General features: G+C 34.1%; 1 protein-coding gene across 1 annotated transcript in view; it reads right to left on the bottom strand.

The window, feature by feature from the left end:
• Positions 1–14,119, bottom strand: part of tnfsf14 (TNF superfamily member 14) — a 16,426-nt gene extending 2,307 nt beyond the window's left edge. The window contains exons 1-3 of the mRNA XM_061982275.1: positions 13,723–14,119; positions 6,750–6,786; positions 6,611–6,679 (exon numbers count right to left, since the gene is read on the bottom strand). Coding sequence (XP_061838259.1) covers positions 6,611–6,679; positions 6,750–6,786; positions 13,723–13,914 — 298 coding nt within the window. The 5' untranslated portion in view covers positions 13,915–14,119. The remainder of the gene's footprint in view (positions 1–6,610; positions 6,680–6,749; positions 6,787–13,722) is intronic.
• Between the last annotated feature and the right edge of the window lie 4,372 nt (positions 14,120–18,491).

Raw genomic sequence — 18,491 nt, forward strand, 5'->3', positions numbered from 1 at the left:
TGTATACATGCATGTGTCATGTTGTGTGCACGCATGTGTCATGTTGTATGCATGCATGTATCATGTTGTATGAATGCATGTATCATGTTGTATACATGCATGTGTCATGTTGTGTGCATGCATGTGTCATGTTGTATGCATGCATGTATCATGTTGTATACATGCATGTGTCATGTTGCATGCATGCATGTATCATGTTGTATGCATGCATGTATCATGTTGTATGCATGCATGTATCATGTTGTATGCATGCATGTATCATGTTGTATGCATGCATGTATCATGTTGTATGCATGCATGTATCATGTTGTATGCATGCATGTATCATGTTGTATGCATGCATGTATCATGTTGTATGCATGCATGTATCATGTTGTATGCATGCATGTGTCATGTTGTATGCATGCATGTATCATGTTGTATGCATGCATGTATCATGTTGTATGCATGCATGTATCATGTTGTATGCATGCATACAACATGTTGTATGCATGCATGTATCATGTTGTATGCATGCATGTATCATGTTGTATGCATGCATGTATCATGTTGTATGCATGCATGTATCATGTTGTATGCATGCATGTATCATGTTGTATACATGCATGTGTCATGTTGTATGCATGCTTGTATCATGTTGTATACATGCATGTATCATGTTGTATGCATGCATGTATCATGTTGTATGCATGCATGTATCATGTTGTATGCATGCATGTATTATGTTGTATACATGCATGTGTGAAAACCAGCATCACATTGACTTCTTTACTAATACTACTGCCACTAATAGTAGTAATACTACTACTACTAGTGTTACTAGTAACAACGTCAAGTCTATCTGCACACAAAGTCAACCATTAGACTTATTTACTACGAATATGACTACTACTACTACTACTAGTATTACTAGTAACAACGTCAAGTCCATCTGCACAAAGTCAACCATTAGACTTCTTTACTACTAATATGACTACTACTACTAGTAGTAGTATTACTAGTAACAACGTCAAGTCCATCTGCACACAGTCAACCATTAGACTTATTTACCACTAATAAGACTAATACTACTACTACCAGTATTACTAGTAAAAACATCAAGTCTATCTGCACACAAAGTCAACCATTGGACTTATTTACTACTAATATGACTACTACTACTACTACTACTAGTATTACTAGTAACAACATCAAGTCTATCTGCACACAAAGTCAACCACTAGACTTCTTTACTACTAAAACTATTACTACTACTAGTATTACTAGTAACAACATCAGGTGCATCTGCACACAAAGTCAACAATTAGACTTATTTATTACTAATATGATTAATACTACTACTAGAATTACTAGTAACAACATTAAGTCTATCTGCACACAGTCAACCATTAGACTTATTTACCACTAATAAGACTAATACTACTACTACCAGTATTACTAGTAAAAACATCAAGTCTATCTGCACACAAAGTCAACCATTGGACTTATTTACTACTAATATGACTATTACTACTACTACTAGTATTACTAGTAACGTCAAGTCCATCTACACACAAAGTCACCATTAGACTTATTTAATACTAATATGACTACTACTACTACTAGTATTACTAGTAACAACGTCAAGTCCATATGCACACAAAGTTACCATTAGACTTCTTTACTACTAATATGACTACTACTACTAGTAGTAGTATTACTAGTAACAACGTCAAGTCTATCTGCACACAAAGTCAACCACTACACTTCTTTACTACTAATACTATTACTACTACTAGTATTACAAGTAACATCAGGTGCATCTGCACACAAAGTCAACAATTAGACTTATTTATTACTAATATGACTAATACTACTACTAGTATTACTAGTAACAACGTTAAGTCCATCTGCACACAGTCAACCATTAGACTTATTTACCACTAATAAGACTAATACTACTACTACCAGTATTACTAGTAAAAACATCAAGTCTATCTGCACACAAAGTCAACCATTGGACTTATTTACTACTAATATGACTATTACTACTACTACTACTACTAGTATTACTAGTAACGTCAAGTCCATCTACACACAAAGTCACCATTAGACTTCTTTACTACTAATATGACTACTACTACTACTACTAGTAGTATTACTAGTAACAACGTCAAGTATATCTGCACACAAAGTCAACCACTAGACTTCTTTACTACTAAAACTATTACTACTACTAGTATTACTAGTAACAAAATCAGGTGCATCTGCACACAAAGTCAACAATTAGACTTATGTATTACTAATATGACTAATACTACTACTAGAATTACTAGTAACAACATTAAGTCCATCTGCACACAGTCAACCATTAGACTTTTTTTTTTTACCACTAAAATGACTAATACTACTACTACCAGTATTACTAGTAAAAACATCAAGTCTATCTGCACACAAAGTCAACCATTGGACTTATTTACTACTAATAATATTACTACTACTACTAGTAGTATTACTAGTAACAACATCAAGTCCATCTACACACAAAGTCACCATTAGACTTCTTTACTACTAATATGACTACTACTACTACTACTACTAGTATTACTAGTAACATTGTCAAGGTCATCTGCACACAAAGTCAACCATTAGACTTATTTACTACGAATATGACTACTACTACTACTAGTATTACTAGTAACAACGTCAAGTCCATATGCACACAAAGTCAACCATTAGACTTCTTTACCACTAATATGACTAATACTACTACTACCAGTATTACTAGTGAAAACATCAAGTCTATCTGCACACAAAGTCAACCATTGGACTTATTTACTACTAATACTATTACTACTACTACTAGTAGTATTACTAGTAACATCGTCAAGTCCATATGCACACAAAGTCAACCATTAGACTTATTTACTACTAATATGACTACTACTGCTACTACTAGTACTACTAGTAACAACGTCAAGTCCATATGCACACAAAGTCAACCATTAGACTTCTTTACTACTAATATGACTACTACTACTACTAGTATTACTAGTAACAACGTAAAGGCCATCTGTACACAAAGTCAACCATTAGACCTATTTACTACTAATATGACTACTACTACTACTACTACTAGTATTACTAGTAATAATGTCAAGTCCATCTGCACACAGTCAATCATAAGACTTATTTACTACTAATACTATTACTACTACTAGTAGTATTACTAGTAACAACGTCAAGTCTATCTGCACACAAAGTCAACCATTAGACTTATTTACTACTAATACTATTACTACTACTAATACTACTAGTATTACTAGTAACAACGTCAAATCCATATGCACACAAAGTCAACCATTAGACTTCTTTACTACTAATATGACTACTACTACTACTACTAGTATTACTAGTAACAACGTCAAGTCTATCTGCACACAAAGTCAACCATTAGACTTATTTACTACTAATATGACTACTACTACTAACACTAATACTACTAGTATTGCTAGTAACAACATCAAGTCCATCTGCACACAAAGTCAACCATTAGACTTCTTTACTACTAATATGACTACTTCTACTACTACTAGTATTACTAGTAACAACGTAAAGGCCATCTGCACACAAAGTCAACCATTAGACTTATTTACTACTAACATGACTACTACTACTACTAGTATTACTAGTAATAATGTCAAGTCCATCTGCACACAGTCAATCATAAGACTTATTTACTACTAATACTATTACTACTAGTAGTAGTATTACTAGCAACAACGTCAAGTCTATCTGCACACCAAGTCAACCATTAGACTTCTTTACTACTAATATGACTACTACTACTACTAGTATTACTAGTAACAACGTCAAGTCCATATTCACACAAAGTCAACCATTAGACGTATTTACTACTTATACTATTACTACTAGTATTACTAGTAACAATGTCAAGTCCATCTGCACACAAAGTTAACCATTAGACTTCTTTACTACTAATATGACTACTACGACTAGTATTACTAGTAACAACGTCAAGTCCATCTGCACACAAAGTCAGACAGGATTACATTACACTTATTTTATGATACTACTAGTAGTAGTACTAGTAGTAGTACTACTAGTAGTAGTAAGGTTTGGGGATGCCTGTTCTACACCAATGTCACAATATTCATACTTGCCAACCCATAATGTGTCACATTTTTGTGTTGATTTATTTATTTTGTTTTGTGGTTTGAATTCGTTTTTGGAGCTGTCATTACACATTTATCAGTATTCACATTGGTCAGTAGGGGGCAGTAGGGCGTTTCTTCCCAATTGAATGCTATCACCTGCAGACCGGAAGTGTCTTGTCATTCTGATGAGCGCGACCAGTCTGTGAACAATTGAAACGTCCTGTGTGCTTTTTCCTCCTGTACAACAGGTTAGTTTTGGTGAATCAACTCACTGAATAATATCCATGTGATCTTTATAAGTTTAAGTACACATTCTGATGGTGGAGCCTAACTCTAAAGTGTTTGTGAGTTGTCGTTTGTATTTGTGAATGAATCCAGTGCACAGCTGCAGTAATCAATACAAAAAAGGCGACGTGAGTACGCAATGTTATGTAGGAACTTCTGATCCTAATTCAGACTCCCAAATTAGAGCTCCCGTTTTCTTATTGATTTTATAATGTATATTTGTATAATGTGTGTGTTCTGAAATAGTGACAGAGAATAGAACAAGGATGGACAATTCGACCCTTAACTCAACAATGAGTAGATGAGTGTTATGTGTGTGTATATGTGTAAATAAATGAACACTGAAATTCAAGTATTTCTTTTATTTATTTATATACAGGTAAAAGCCAGTAAATTAGAATATTTTGAAAAACTTGATTTATTTCAGTAGTTGCATTCAAAAGGTGTAACTTGTACATTATATTTATTCATTGCACACAGACTGATGCATTCAAATGTTTATTTCATTTAATTTTGATGATTTGAAGTGGCAACAAATGAAAATCCAAAATTCCGTGTGTCACAAAATTAGAATATTACTTAAGGCTAATACAAAAAAGGGATTTTTAGAAATGTTGGCCAACTGAAAAGTATGAAAATGAAAAATATGAGCATGTACAATACTCAATACTTGGTTGGAGCTCCTTTTGCCTCAATTACTGCGTTAATGCGGCGTGGCATGGAGTCGATGAGTTTCTGGCACTGCTCAGGTGTTATGAGAGCCCAGGTTGCTCTGATAGTGGCCTTCAACTCTTCTGCGTTTTTGGGTCTGGCATTCTGCATCTTCCTTTTCACAATACCCCACAGATTTTCTATGGGGCTAAGGTCAGGGGAGTTGGCGGGCCAATTTAGAAGAGAAATACCATGGTCCGTAAACCAGGCACGGGTAGATTTTGCGCTGTGTGCAGGCGCCAAGTCCTGTTGGAACTTGAAATCTCCATCTCCATAGAGCAGGTCAGCAGCAGGAAGCATGAAGTGCTCTAAAACTTGCTGGTAGACGGCTGCGTTGACCCTGGATCTCAGGAAACAGAGTGGACCGACACCAGCAGATGACATGGCACCCCAAACCATCACCCAACCATGCAAATTTTGCATTTCCTTTGGAAATCGAGGTCCCAGAGTCTGGAGGAAGACAGGAGAGGCACAGGATCCACGTTGCCTGAAGTCTAGTGTAAAGTTTCCACCATCAGTGATGGTTTGGGGTGCCATGTCATCTGCTGGTGTCGGTCCACTCTGTTTCCTGAGATCCAGGGTCAACGCAGCCGTCTACCAGCAAGTTTTAGAGCACTTCATGCTTCCTGCTGCTGACCTGCTCTATGGAGATGGAGATTTCAAGTTCCAACAGGACTTGGCGCCAGCACACAGCGCAAAATCTACCCGTGCCTGGTTTACGGTCCATGGTATTTCTGTTCTAAATCGGCCCGCCAACTCCCCTGACCTTAGCCCCATAGAAAATCTGTGGGGTATTGTGAAAAGGAAGATGCAGAATGCCAGACCCAAAAACGCAGAAGAGTTGAAGGCCACTATCAGAGCAACCTGGGCTCTCATAACACCTGAGCAGTGCCAGAAACTCATCGACTCCATGCCACGCCGCATTAACGCAGTAATTGAGGCAAAAGGAGCTCCAACCAAGTATTGAGTATTGTACATGCTCATATTTTTCATTTTCATACTTTTCAGTTGGCCAACATTTCTAAAAATCCCTTTTTTGTATTAGCCTTAAGTAATATTCTAATTTTGTGACACACGGAATTTTGGATTTTCATTTGTTGCCACTTCAAATCATCAAAATTAAATGAAATAAACATTTGAATGCATCAGTCTGTGTGCAATGAATAAATATAATGTACAAGTTACACCTTTTGAATGCAATTACTGAAATAAATCAAGTTTTTCAAAATATTCTAATTTACTGGCTTTTACCTGTATATATATAGCTAGAATTCACTGAAAGTCAAGTATTTCTTATATATATATATATATATCTTAACCACGCCCCCGGAGGTCTCAAGGTTGGCAAGTATGCAATATTAAACACATCATTTTCTAAATAATCATTATTGACAATGAATTGATGTTGAAAATATGAAGCATGTTATGAAGTGAATTGCTAGAAGGAGTCAGCTCACCTATCAGACATGCAACTGGTTTGGAACGAGAGACCTTTGAAGTGTCAGAAAGAAAGTGTTCATGTTGTTCTGTGGGCGAGAAGAAGTAAGTGTGAAAATACTTCATATTTATTTCAGTCTGTGTGTCATGTGATCGCACCTGCTCTCAGCTTGGAGAACGAAGCGGACGTTGGCTTCTGCAATGCAAACTTTACAAGTCAGAGTTCACTTGCAACTTCAACACAACCATTATTCAGAGCACAACATCGTGCAACAAGGACTTTGCTACTGGATTGTGTTTGTGCAATTAAGAAAAAGGTCACAGGAAACAGGAAACCGAGCTTGTCCACTCTGCACTTTTGTTTGTGTGGAAGCAACATCAACATACAGGAAATGCTTTTTTTTTCTTCTTTTCTATCTACTGAACATTGTGATGCTTCCATTATTACATTGATTCACTTCTTGTGTTGCTTCACACGGGTGTACATTACTGAAATGATGTGCTAAACATTACGTCACACATGCCAGAACAAAACCACATTACTGTACTTCACAAGAGTGTGTTTCCGGACAAAAGTACAAGTTCATATAACCGAAATACTAATGTAACATTATTTATTGCTATTAAATATTGTATAATATAAATATTATCGAAAATTATGATTTGAAAATATGCATTTAAATTAATATTAATACATTTTTATAATAATAATACTCTGAATGATGAATTAATCAAAATAACAACTCATATTTATACCCCAAAAACAGAATACAATTATGCCATAAAAATGTGGACTGTGATGGGTCGGAAGCTTTAAATTACACACAAAAGTTGTAACACGTGGAGTAAAATTTAAAATTATTTACAAAAAATTGAAAAAATATATTTATACATAAATATGTAGACTATTATGATGCACATAATATAGTGTGATGGGGGAAACTCAAGCTATACACAAAACATTTGAAAAATAAAGAGAAGCTTAAATAGAATATAATTGTCATTTACAAATTGACAAAAAGATGTTACAAATAAAAATATAATTTTTCAAAAAATAAATAATTTTTACTTCTGTAATATCCACCAATCAGTTAGGTCAGTTATAGTGAATAATCAAATTCAACTGATAATTTAAAAAAAAACAATTATCCACATCAAATGGAAAAATCTAAAAAATAAAAAATAAAATACACAAAAAAATAAGATTGAATTATAAGGGAAAAAATATCATTACACAAAAAAATAGGGGGAGGGGAGGAAATTCCTCAAAAATATCTACAAAAAGTTATAATGCAAGGGAAAATACTGTTATGAGAGAAAGAAAACTTAATATTATCCATACAAATATACACATAAATGTAGAATATGAGAGAACACAAATGTAAATTATCCACCAAAAATATGAGGGGAAAACCCTCAAATTGTACACAAAACATTTGGAATATTACAAGGGGAAAAAAACTAAGTAGTATAGAATTATTATTGTTGTTTTGCAAACGGACTAAAGAAATGTTTAAAATATACAAAAAATATATTCAGAAAGTTGTAACACGTGGAGTAAAATTTTAAATTATTTACAAAAAATTGAAAAAAACTATATATACATAAATGTGTAGACTATTATGATGCACATAATATAATGTGATGGGAAAAACTCAAGCTATACACAAAACATTTGAAAAATAAAGAAAAGCTTAAATAGAATATAGTTGTCATTTACAAATTGACAAAAAGATGTTACAGATAAAAAAATATTTTTTTTTAAAATAACTAATTTTTACTTCTGTAGTATCCACCGATCAGTTAGGTCAGTTACAGTGAACAATCAAATTCAACTGATAATTTAAAAAAAAAACAATTATCCACATCAAATGGAAAAATCTAAAAAAAAATTTTAAAAAAATACACAAAAAAATAAGATTGAATTATAAGGGAAAAAATATCATTACACAAAAAAATAGGGGGAGGGGAGGAAATCCCTCAAAAATATCTACAAAAAGTTATAATGCAAGGGAAAATACTGTTATGAGAGAAAGAAAACTTAAAATTATCCATACAAATATACACATAAATGTAGAATATGAGAGAACACAAATGTAAATTATCCACCAAAAATATGAGGGGAAAACCCTCAAATTATACACAAAACATTTGGAATATTACAAGGGAAAAAAACTAAGTTGTATAGAATTATTATTGTTGTTTTGCAAACGGACTAAAGAAATGATTACAATATACAAAAAATATATTCAGAAAGTTGTAACACGTGGAGTAAAATTTTAAATTATTTACAAAAAATTGAAAAAAACTATATATACATAAATGTGTAGACTATTATGATGCACATAATATAATGTGATGGAAAAAACTCAAGCTATACACAAAACATTTGAAAAATAAAGAGAAGCTTAAATAGAATATAATTGTCATTTACAAATTGACAAAAAGATGTTACAGATAAAAAAATATTTTTTTTTTTAAATAACTAATTTTTACTTCTGTAGTATCTACCGATCAGTTAGGTCAGTTATAGTGAATAATCAAATTCAACTGATAATTAAAAAAACAAAACAATTATCCACATCAAATGGAAAAATCTAAAAAAATTAAAAAAAAATACACAAAAAAATAAGATTGAATTATAAGGGAAAAAATATCATTACACAAAAAAATAGGGGGAAGGGGAGGAAATCCCTCAAAAATATCTACAAAAAGTTATAATGCAAGGGAAAACACTCAAAAATAAAAGCTAAACAAAAAACTGTTGTGAGAGAAAGAAAACTTAAAATTATCCATACAAATATGCACATAAATGTAGGATATGAGAGAACACAAATGTAAATTATCCACCAAAAATATGAGGGGAAAACCCTCAAATTATACACAAAACATTTGGAATATTACAAGGTAAAAAAAACTAAGTAGTATAGAATTATTATTGTTGTTTTGCAAACGGACTAAAGAAATGTTTAAAATATACCAAAAATATATTCAGAAGTTTAAAAAATATATTTCCTCTTTCTTAGTGTCGCTGTTTGAGGTCAGTTATAGCACAATCAAAATGAAAGTGATAAAAAAAAATACAAAATAAAAACTTTTCAAACGATCCACAAAAAAATATATGAAGGAAAAACCCTCAAACTATATACAAAACATTTTGAGTATTATGAGGATACAAACCTAAATAGTATAAAATTATCTTTGTTATTTTATCAACTGACTAAATAAATATTTAGAATATACAAAACATATAATTGAAATGTATAAACAATTAATGTATTTTTTCCTTCTCTTTTTATCGCTGATCCTGTTCAACATAATCAAATGAAACTGCTAAAAAAAATTTTTTAAATAATTATCCACAAAAAAATTGGTTTAAAAACCCCTCAAAACATGTTGACTATTATGAAAAAAAAAAAAAACTTTAAATTATCCACAAAATAATATATGAAGGAAAAACCCTCAAACTATATACAAAACATTTTGAGTATTATGAGGATACAAACCTAAATAGTATAAAACTATCTTTGTTATTTTATCAACTGACTAAATAAATATTTAGAATATACCAAACATATAATTGAAATGTATAAACAATTAATGTATTTTTTTTCCTTCTCTTTTTATCGCTGATCCTGTTCAACATAATCAAATGAAACTGCTAAAAAATGTTTTTAAATAATTATCCGCAAAAAAATTGGTTTAAAAACCCCTCAAAACATGTTGACTATTATGAAAAAAAAAATAATTTAAATTATCCACAAAAAAATATATGAAGGAAAAACCCTCAAACTATATACAAAACATTTTGAGTATTATGAGGATACAAACCTAAATAGTATAAAATTATTTTTGTTATTTTATCAACTGACTAAATAAATATTTAGAATATACAAAACATATAATTGAAATGTATAAAAAATTCATTGTTATAAAAATGTATTTTTCTGATCCTGTTCAACATAATCAAATGAAACTGTTAAAAAAAAATGTTTAAATAATTATCCACAAAAAAATTGGTTTAAAAACCCCTCAAAACATGTTGACTATTATGAAGAAAAAAAACTTTAAATTATCCACAAAAAAATATATGAAGGAAAAACCCTCAAACTATATACAAAACATTTTGAGTATTATGAGGATACAAACCTAAATAGTATAAAATTATCTTTGTTATTTTATCAACTGACTAAATAAATATTTAGAATATACAAAACATATAATTGAAATGTATAAACAATTAATGTATTTTTTTTCCTTCTCTTTTTATCGCTGATCCTGTTCAACATAATCAAATGAAACTGCTAAAAAAAAAATTTAAATAATTATCCGCAAAAAAATTGGTTTAAAAACTGGTTTAAAAACTCCTCAAAACATGTTGACTATTATGAAGAAAAAAAAAACTTTAAATTATCCACAAAAAAATATATGAAGGAAAAACCCTCAAACTATATACAAAACATTTTGAGTATTATGAGGATACAAACCTAAATAGTATAAAATTATCTTTATTTTATCAACTGACTAAATAAATATTTAGAATATACCAAACATATAATTGAAATGTATAAACAATTAATTGTTATAAAAATTTATTTTTCTGATCCTGTTCAACATAATCAAATGAAACTGCTAAAAAAAATTTTTTTAAATAATTATCCACAAAAAAATTGGTTTAAAAACTGGTTTAAAAACTCCTCAAAACATGTTGACTATTATGAAGAAAAAAAAAACTTTAAATTATCCACAAAAAAATATATGAAGGAAAAACCCTCAAACTATATACAAAACATTTTGAGTATTATGAGGATACAAACCTAAATAGTATAAAATTATCTTTATTTTATCAACTGACTAAATAAATATTTAGAATATACCAAACATATAATTGAAATGTATAAACAATTAATTGTTATAAAAATTTATTTTTCTGATCCTGTTCAACATAATCAAATGAAACTGCTAAAAAAAAATTTTTTAAATAATTATCCACAAAAAAATTGGTTTAAAAACTGGTTTAAAAACTCCTCAAAACATGTTGACTATTATGAAGAAAAAAAAAACTTTAAATTATCCACAAAAAAATATATGAAGGAAAAACCCTCAAACTATATACAAAACATTTTGAGTATTATGAGGATACAAACCTAAATAGTATAAAATTATCTTTATTTTATCAACTGACTAAATAAATATTTAGAATATACCAAACATATAATTGAAATGTATAAACAATTAATTGTTATAAAAATTTATTTTTCTGATCCTGTTCAACATAATCAAATGAAACTGCTAAAAAAAAATTTTTTAAATAATTATCCACAAAAAAATTGGTTTAAAAACTGGTTTAAAAACTCCTCAAAACATGTTGACTATTATGAAGAAAAAAAAAACTTTAAATTATCCACAAAAAAATATATGAAGGAAAAACCCTCAAACTATATACAAAACATTTTGAGTATTATGAGGATACAAACCTAAATAGTATAAAATTATCTTTATTTTATCAACTGACTAAATAAATATTTAGAATATACCAAACATATAATTGAAATGTATAAACAATTAATTGTTATAAAAATTTATTTTTCTGATCCTGTTCAACATAATCAAATGAAACTGCTAAAAAAAAAATTTTTAAATAATTATCCACAAAAAAATTGGTTTAAAAACTGGTTTAAAAACTCCTCAAAACATGTTGACTATTATGAAGAAAAAAAAAACTTTAAATTATCCACAAAAAAATATATGAAGGAAAAACCCTCAAACTATATACAAAACATTTTGAGTATTATGAGGATACAAACCTAAATAGTATAAAATTATCTTTATTTTATCAACTGACTAAATAAATATTTAGAATATACCAAACATATAATTGAAATGTATAAACAATTAATTGTTATAAAAATTTATTTTTCTGATCCTGTTCAACATAATCAAATGAAACTGCTAAAAAAAAATTTTTTAAATAATTATCCACAAAAAAATTGGTTTAAAAACTGGTTTAAAAACTCCTCAAAACATGTTGACTATTATGAAGAAAAAAAAAACTTTAAATTATCCACAAAAAAATATATGAAGGAAAAACCCTCAAACTATATACAAAACATTTTGAGTATTATGAGGATACAAACCTAAATAGTATAAAATTATCTTTATTTTATCAACTGACTAAATAAATATTTAGAATATACCAAACATATAATTGAAATGTATAAACAATTAATTGTTATAAAAATTTATTTTTCTGATCCTGTTCAACATAATCAAATGAAACTGCTAAAAAAAAAATTTTTAAATAATTATCCACAAAAAAATTGGTTTAAAAACTGGTTTAAAAACTCCTCAAAACATGTTGAGTATTATGAAGAAAAAAAAAACTTTAAATTATCCACAAAAAAATATATGAAGGAAAAACCCTCAAACTATATACAAAACATTTTGAGTATTATGAGGATACAAACCTAAATAGTATAAAATTATCTTTATTTTATCAACTGACTAAATAAATATTTAGAATATACCAAACATATAATTGAAATGTATAAACAATTAATTGTTATAAAAATTTATTTTTCTGATCCTGTTCAACATAATCAAATGAAACTGCTAAAAAAAATTTTTTAAATAATTATCCACAAAAAAATTGGTTTAAAAACCCCTCAAAACATGTTGACTATTATGAAAAAAAACAAAAACTTTAAATTATCTGCAAACAAATACATGAAGGGGGGAAAGTCAAAAATATATTTAAAAAGATGTTAACTGTTATGCGAGGAAAAAAAATAACTTAAAATATTCACAGAATGTAGACTATGAGATGAAAAACTACTATAAATTATCCACAATTTTTAAAAAGAGGGGGGAAATTAAGGGGAAAATAAATAAATTAATTAATTTAAAAAATGTAATTAAATTTAAAAAAAATAAATAAATATATATATATATATATAATTGACATATACCATTATAAAATATAAACGTATTTACAGTATTTAGATATTTTCCTAAATACAAAATGTTTCCTTCACTCATTGCTGCTGTTCCTGTTCACATAATCACAAGAAAGTGATGAGAAGAAGTAGCATCAAAGAGTAGCGATCAGAGGATAGAAAGTTGCTGATCTTACAGGTGGACTTGCAGGGTGCAGGTAGAAGATGAGCACAGCCTCCAGGACGAGGCCGATTAAGGCCACGCTCACGAGCAAGAAGAGAATATTTTGAGTCAGTCGTCCGGACTTTCTTGGCCGGCCTGCTCGGGGTGGCAGTGGGGGGGCTGTGGGGGCGCCGTCGATCACGTAGACAGAAGAAGGAGCTCTCATGTTGGGACGCCTCTTCAACTGCAAATGACTTCCTGCAGCCTGCGAGACGTCTTAAGTGTCACATGACATGTGGGCTACCAACGTGCACACACAGGGGAGGCACATCATTGCTCAACTTGACTCAGAAGGTTCCGGGTCAACTTCAAAGATGCGTTTTCTTTTAAACTTCTCTAAATTGACTGGAATTTAAGTCTCCTAAAATGTTGAGGAATTTTAGATGACTGAAATATGACTTACTCTAAAATGCTTTAACAAACTAAAACAAAATAAAAATTGCTGTCAACATGAACACTAGAGATGCGCGGTTTGCGGGCACAACCGCGGAGTCCGCGGATTATCCGCGGATCGGGCGGATGAAATTAAAAAAAATAAGATTTTATCCGCGCGCGGGTCGGGTCGGGCGGATTAATTAGATATTTTTATTTTTATTTATTTTTTTTAATTTTTTTTTTGCGGGTGGCAGTTAAACCAATTCGTAAATATATATACATAGTTAAATGTTGTTACCCACATACGAAAAACGAGCAGGCACCTGCAGCATATGCCACAACAGAAGGAAAAAAAAGAAAAGAGATGGACACTTTTACGGAGCGGAGAAGGGACGCCTCGCCGGGGTCCGGGACCGAGGCCCCTTCCCCCGAGAGGGCCCCACCGGGAGCCGTAGCTGAGGCGATCCGCGAGAAGGGCCCGACGCACGTCCAGGGTCACTACCGCGCCCACCGCACCGACACCCTGCCTTCGCCGCGGCCGGCGTCACGCGCAGCAGGTAAGCAGCTTACCTGCCCGCCACCCCTGTTGCCGGGGGTGCGTAACAGGGGTCACTCCGCGTGCAGTGCGCTCACGAAAGGGGTGGGGCTCACCCTGGTTGATATAGAGAGCAGGACGGTGGCCATGGAAGTCGGAACCCGCTAAGGAGTGTGTAACAACCCACCTGCCGAATCAACTAGCCCTGAAAATGGATGGCGCTGGAGCGTGGGCCCATACCTGGCCGTCGCCGGCAGCGAGACGCGCTTGGAGGTGCGCTCAGCGCGGCTCCCATATGATTGCGCACTGGTGTGCGTCTGGGTCGTGACAGCGTGGCACGCGAAAGTCTGTGCTGCATTGGATCAGTCTCCTTTCTTTAACAGGCAAAAGCTTTATAACCTCACCATACCTGCCAACTTTTGAAATCAGAAAAACCTAGTAGCCAGGGTCCAAGGGCCGCAGGCCCCGGTAGGTCCAGGACAAAGTCCTGGTGGAGGGTTCAGGGCTTCGCCCCCCGACGCAAAATGATTATTAGCATTCAGACAGGTTAAAATGTTGCTAAAACCATCACTTTTCTATCAGTCACAGTGACTTTTCAAAACAAAAATATTACAGCAAAAATCATATGGGTTGATTGACATGTTTATTCTGTAAGCTAACTTCAATAGTTTGAAATTATTTTGACAGTTAATACCAGTTATCCTGTCAACCTTTCACAAGACTTCAATTTGTTAATTGAAAGTATAAACACTTTTTACAGTAAACAAATGGTAAAACAGTACTAAACAATTCCATAAAAAAAAAAATTGGTGTCATTATTAACTTTCTGTCCAAGCTTGTATAATCTACTGCCTTGTTCAATTGTAAAAAATATTATGTGCCTAAAATTCACATTTCTATCACAATTATCATACTGTAAACATGGTAAGCTAACTTAATTAAAATTAATAGTCCTGTCAATAGCATGGAATTACAATTCAAATGTAGTTTTTTTGTAAGCCTTTCAAAAGAATTCAAAATATGAAAAATTAATGAAAATTAATTGAAGCCATCAGACACTTGAAAAGTGGCACATCACATCTCTAATGTAATCATTTGAACTTTTCAACAGAAATAGCACTGCAAAAATATTAAGGACATACTTCTGTATTTTGGTAGTTATGCTGTCAACATTTAACAAGATTTCTTCAACTTGGACTTGAAAGCATAAATAGTATAAACACTTTTAACAGTATGTCGTGCTGTGAAATACAGCCGACAGGATTGCGCACCAAACACCAAGCAAGGCCAAAGCGCATGCATGGTGCAGGAGAACAAAGGACTTCTTTCATTTAAGGTTTGTGATAAACCATCAAACTCATTCGTTAAAAGGACTCTATAGTAATATAAAGCGAGTTTTTCTGGACATTATCATGCAAGAAAAGTTTATTTTTGGGACCGCGATCACCGCGTAATGATTTTTAAAGGTTGCATTACAAACATTTAACTGTCCCATGTGATCAGCCAGTGCGATTGGAAGTCCATGCTCAATTATTGCCTCCGTAAATAAAACTTCGGGCGGATGGCGGGCGGGTGCAGTTCTGATCAAACGTTACATCGGGTGGAATAGCGGATGGTTGACGACTTTCTGACGCGGTTGCGGATGAAATAAATTGCCTATCCGCGCATCTCTAATGAACACTATATTAATCTTACTTACTTTTGCTATTTTGTAGCGTGGAATGTTTCAAAAGGGTTGATAAAATGAAATTATTCACAGAACAATGTTGGGTATGAAAAACACTAAAATGATGACAATAAAAGTACAAACCCCCGTTTCCATATGAGTTGGGAAATGGTGTTAGATGTAAATATAAACGGAATACAATGATTTGCAAATCATTTTCAACCCATATTCAGTTGAATATGCTACTTTTTTTTTTTTGTTGCAAATAATCATTAGGCTCTCCTATTTCTGGGGCTGAGGTTGCTGAGGTAGTTAAAAAGCTCCTCGGTGGCAAGGCCCCGGGGGTGGATGAGATCCGCCCGGGGTTCCTTAAGGCTCTGGATGCTGTAGGGCTGTCTTGGTTGACAAGACTCTGCAGCATCGCGTGGACATCGGGGGCAGTACCTTTGGATTGGCAGACCGGGGTGGTGGTTCCTCTCTTTAAAAAGGGGAACCGGAGGGTGTGTTCTAACTATCGTGGGATCACACTCCTCAGCCTTCCCGGTAAGGTCTATTCAGGTGTACTGGAGAGGAGGCTACGCCGGATAGTCCAACCTCGGATTCAGGAGGAACAGTGTGGTTTTCGTCCTGGTCGTGGAACTGTGGACCAGCTCTATACTCTCGGCAGAGTCCTTGAGGGTGCATGGGAGTTTGCCCAACCAGTCTACATGTGCTTTGTGGACTTGGAGAAGGCATTCAACCGTGTCCCTCGGGAAGTCCTGTGGGGAGTGCTCAGAGAGTACGGGGTTTCGGACTGTCTGATTGTGGCGGTCCGCTCCCTGTATGATCAGTGTCAGAGCTTGGTTCGCATTGCCGGCAGTAAGTCGGACACGTTTCCGGTGAGGGTTGGACTCCGCCAAGGCTGCCCTTTGTCACACATTCTGTTCATAACTTTTATGGACAGAATTTCTAGGCGCAGTCAAAGCGTTGAGGGGATCCGGTTTGGTGGCTGCAGGATTAGGTCTCTGCTTTTTGCAGATGATTTGGTCCTGATGGCTTCATCTGGCCAGGATCTTCAGCTCTCACTGGATCGGTTCGCAGCCGAGTGTGAAGCGACTGGGATGAGAATCAGCACCTCCAAGTCCGAGTCCATGGTTCTCGCCCGGAAAAGGGTGGAGTGCCATCTCCGGGTTGGGGAGGAGATCTTGCCCCAAGTAGAGGAGTTCAAGTACCTCGGAGTCTTGTTCACGAGTGAGGGAAGAGTGGATCGTGAGATCGACAGGCGGATCGGTGCGGCGTCTTCAGTAATGCGGACGCTGTATCGATCCGTTGTGGTGAAGAAGGAGCTGAGCCGGAAGGCAAAGCTCTCAATTTACCGGTCGATCTACGTTCCCATCCTCACCTATGGTCATGAGCTTTGGGTTATGACCGAAAGGACAAGATCACGGGTACAAGCGGCCGAAATGAGTTTCCTCCGCCGGGTGGCGGGTCTCTCCCTTAGAGATAGGATGAGAAGCTCTGTCATCCGGGGGGAGCTCAAAGTAAAGCCGCTGCTCCTCCACATGGAGAGGAGCCAGATGAGGTGGTTCGGGCATCTGGTCAGGATGCCACCCGAGCGCCTCCCTAAGGAGGTGTTTAGGGCATGTCCGACCGGTAGGAGGCCACGAGGAAGACCCAGGACACGTTGGGAAGACTATGTCTCCCGGCTGGCCTGGGAACGCCTCGGGATCCCCCGGGAGGAGCTGGACGAAGTGGCTGGGGAGAGGGAAGTCTGGGCTTCCCTGCTTAGGCTGCTGCCCCCGCGACCCGACCTCGGATAAGCGGAAAAAGATGGACGGATGGATGGAAATAATCATTAACTTTAGAATTTGATGACAGCAACACGTGCCAAAAAGTTGGGAATGTGGCAATAAATACTGATAAAGGTGGCAATAAATACTGATAAACACACAGAGCGGTAACAGCCAATCAGCAGTGCGTATTCAGAGCGCATGTAGTCAGTGCTCAGCGTTTAGCAGGTAATCATCAGGCTGCGCACTCTCCCCAAATGATAATAAACACCTCCCAGTCAACTACTAGTAACATCACTATGAGCCCGTTGACCTTCTAGAAATATAAAAGTTAGCTCAGCTCGCTCACAGTCCTGGCTTGTTGTGAAGGCTAATTCGCTTTTAGCGTAACGTTAGCT

Source organism: Nerophis lumbriciformis, linkage group LG24 (assembly GCF_033978685.3).
Source record: "Nerophis lumbriciformis linkage group LG24, RoL_Nlum_v2.1, whole genome shotgun sequence".
Taxonomy (NCBI): domain Eukaryota; kingdom Metazoa; phylum Chordata; class Actinopteri; order Syngnathiformes; family Syngnathidae; genus Nerophis; species Nerophis lumbriciformis.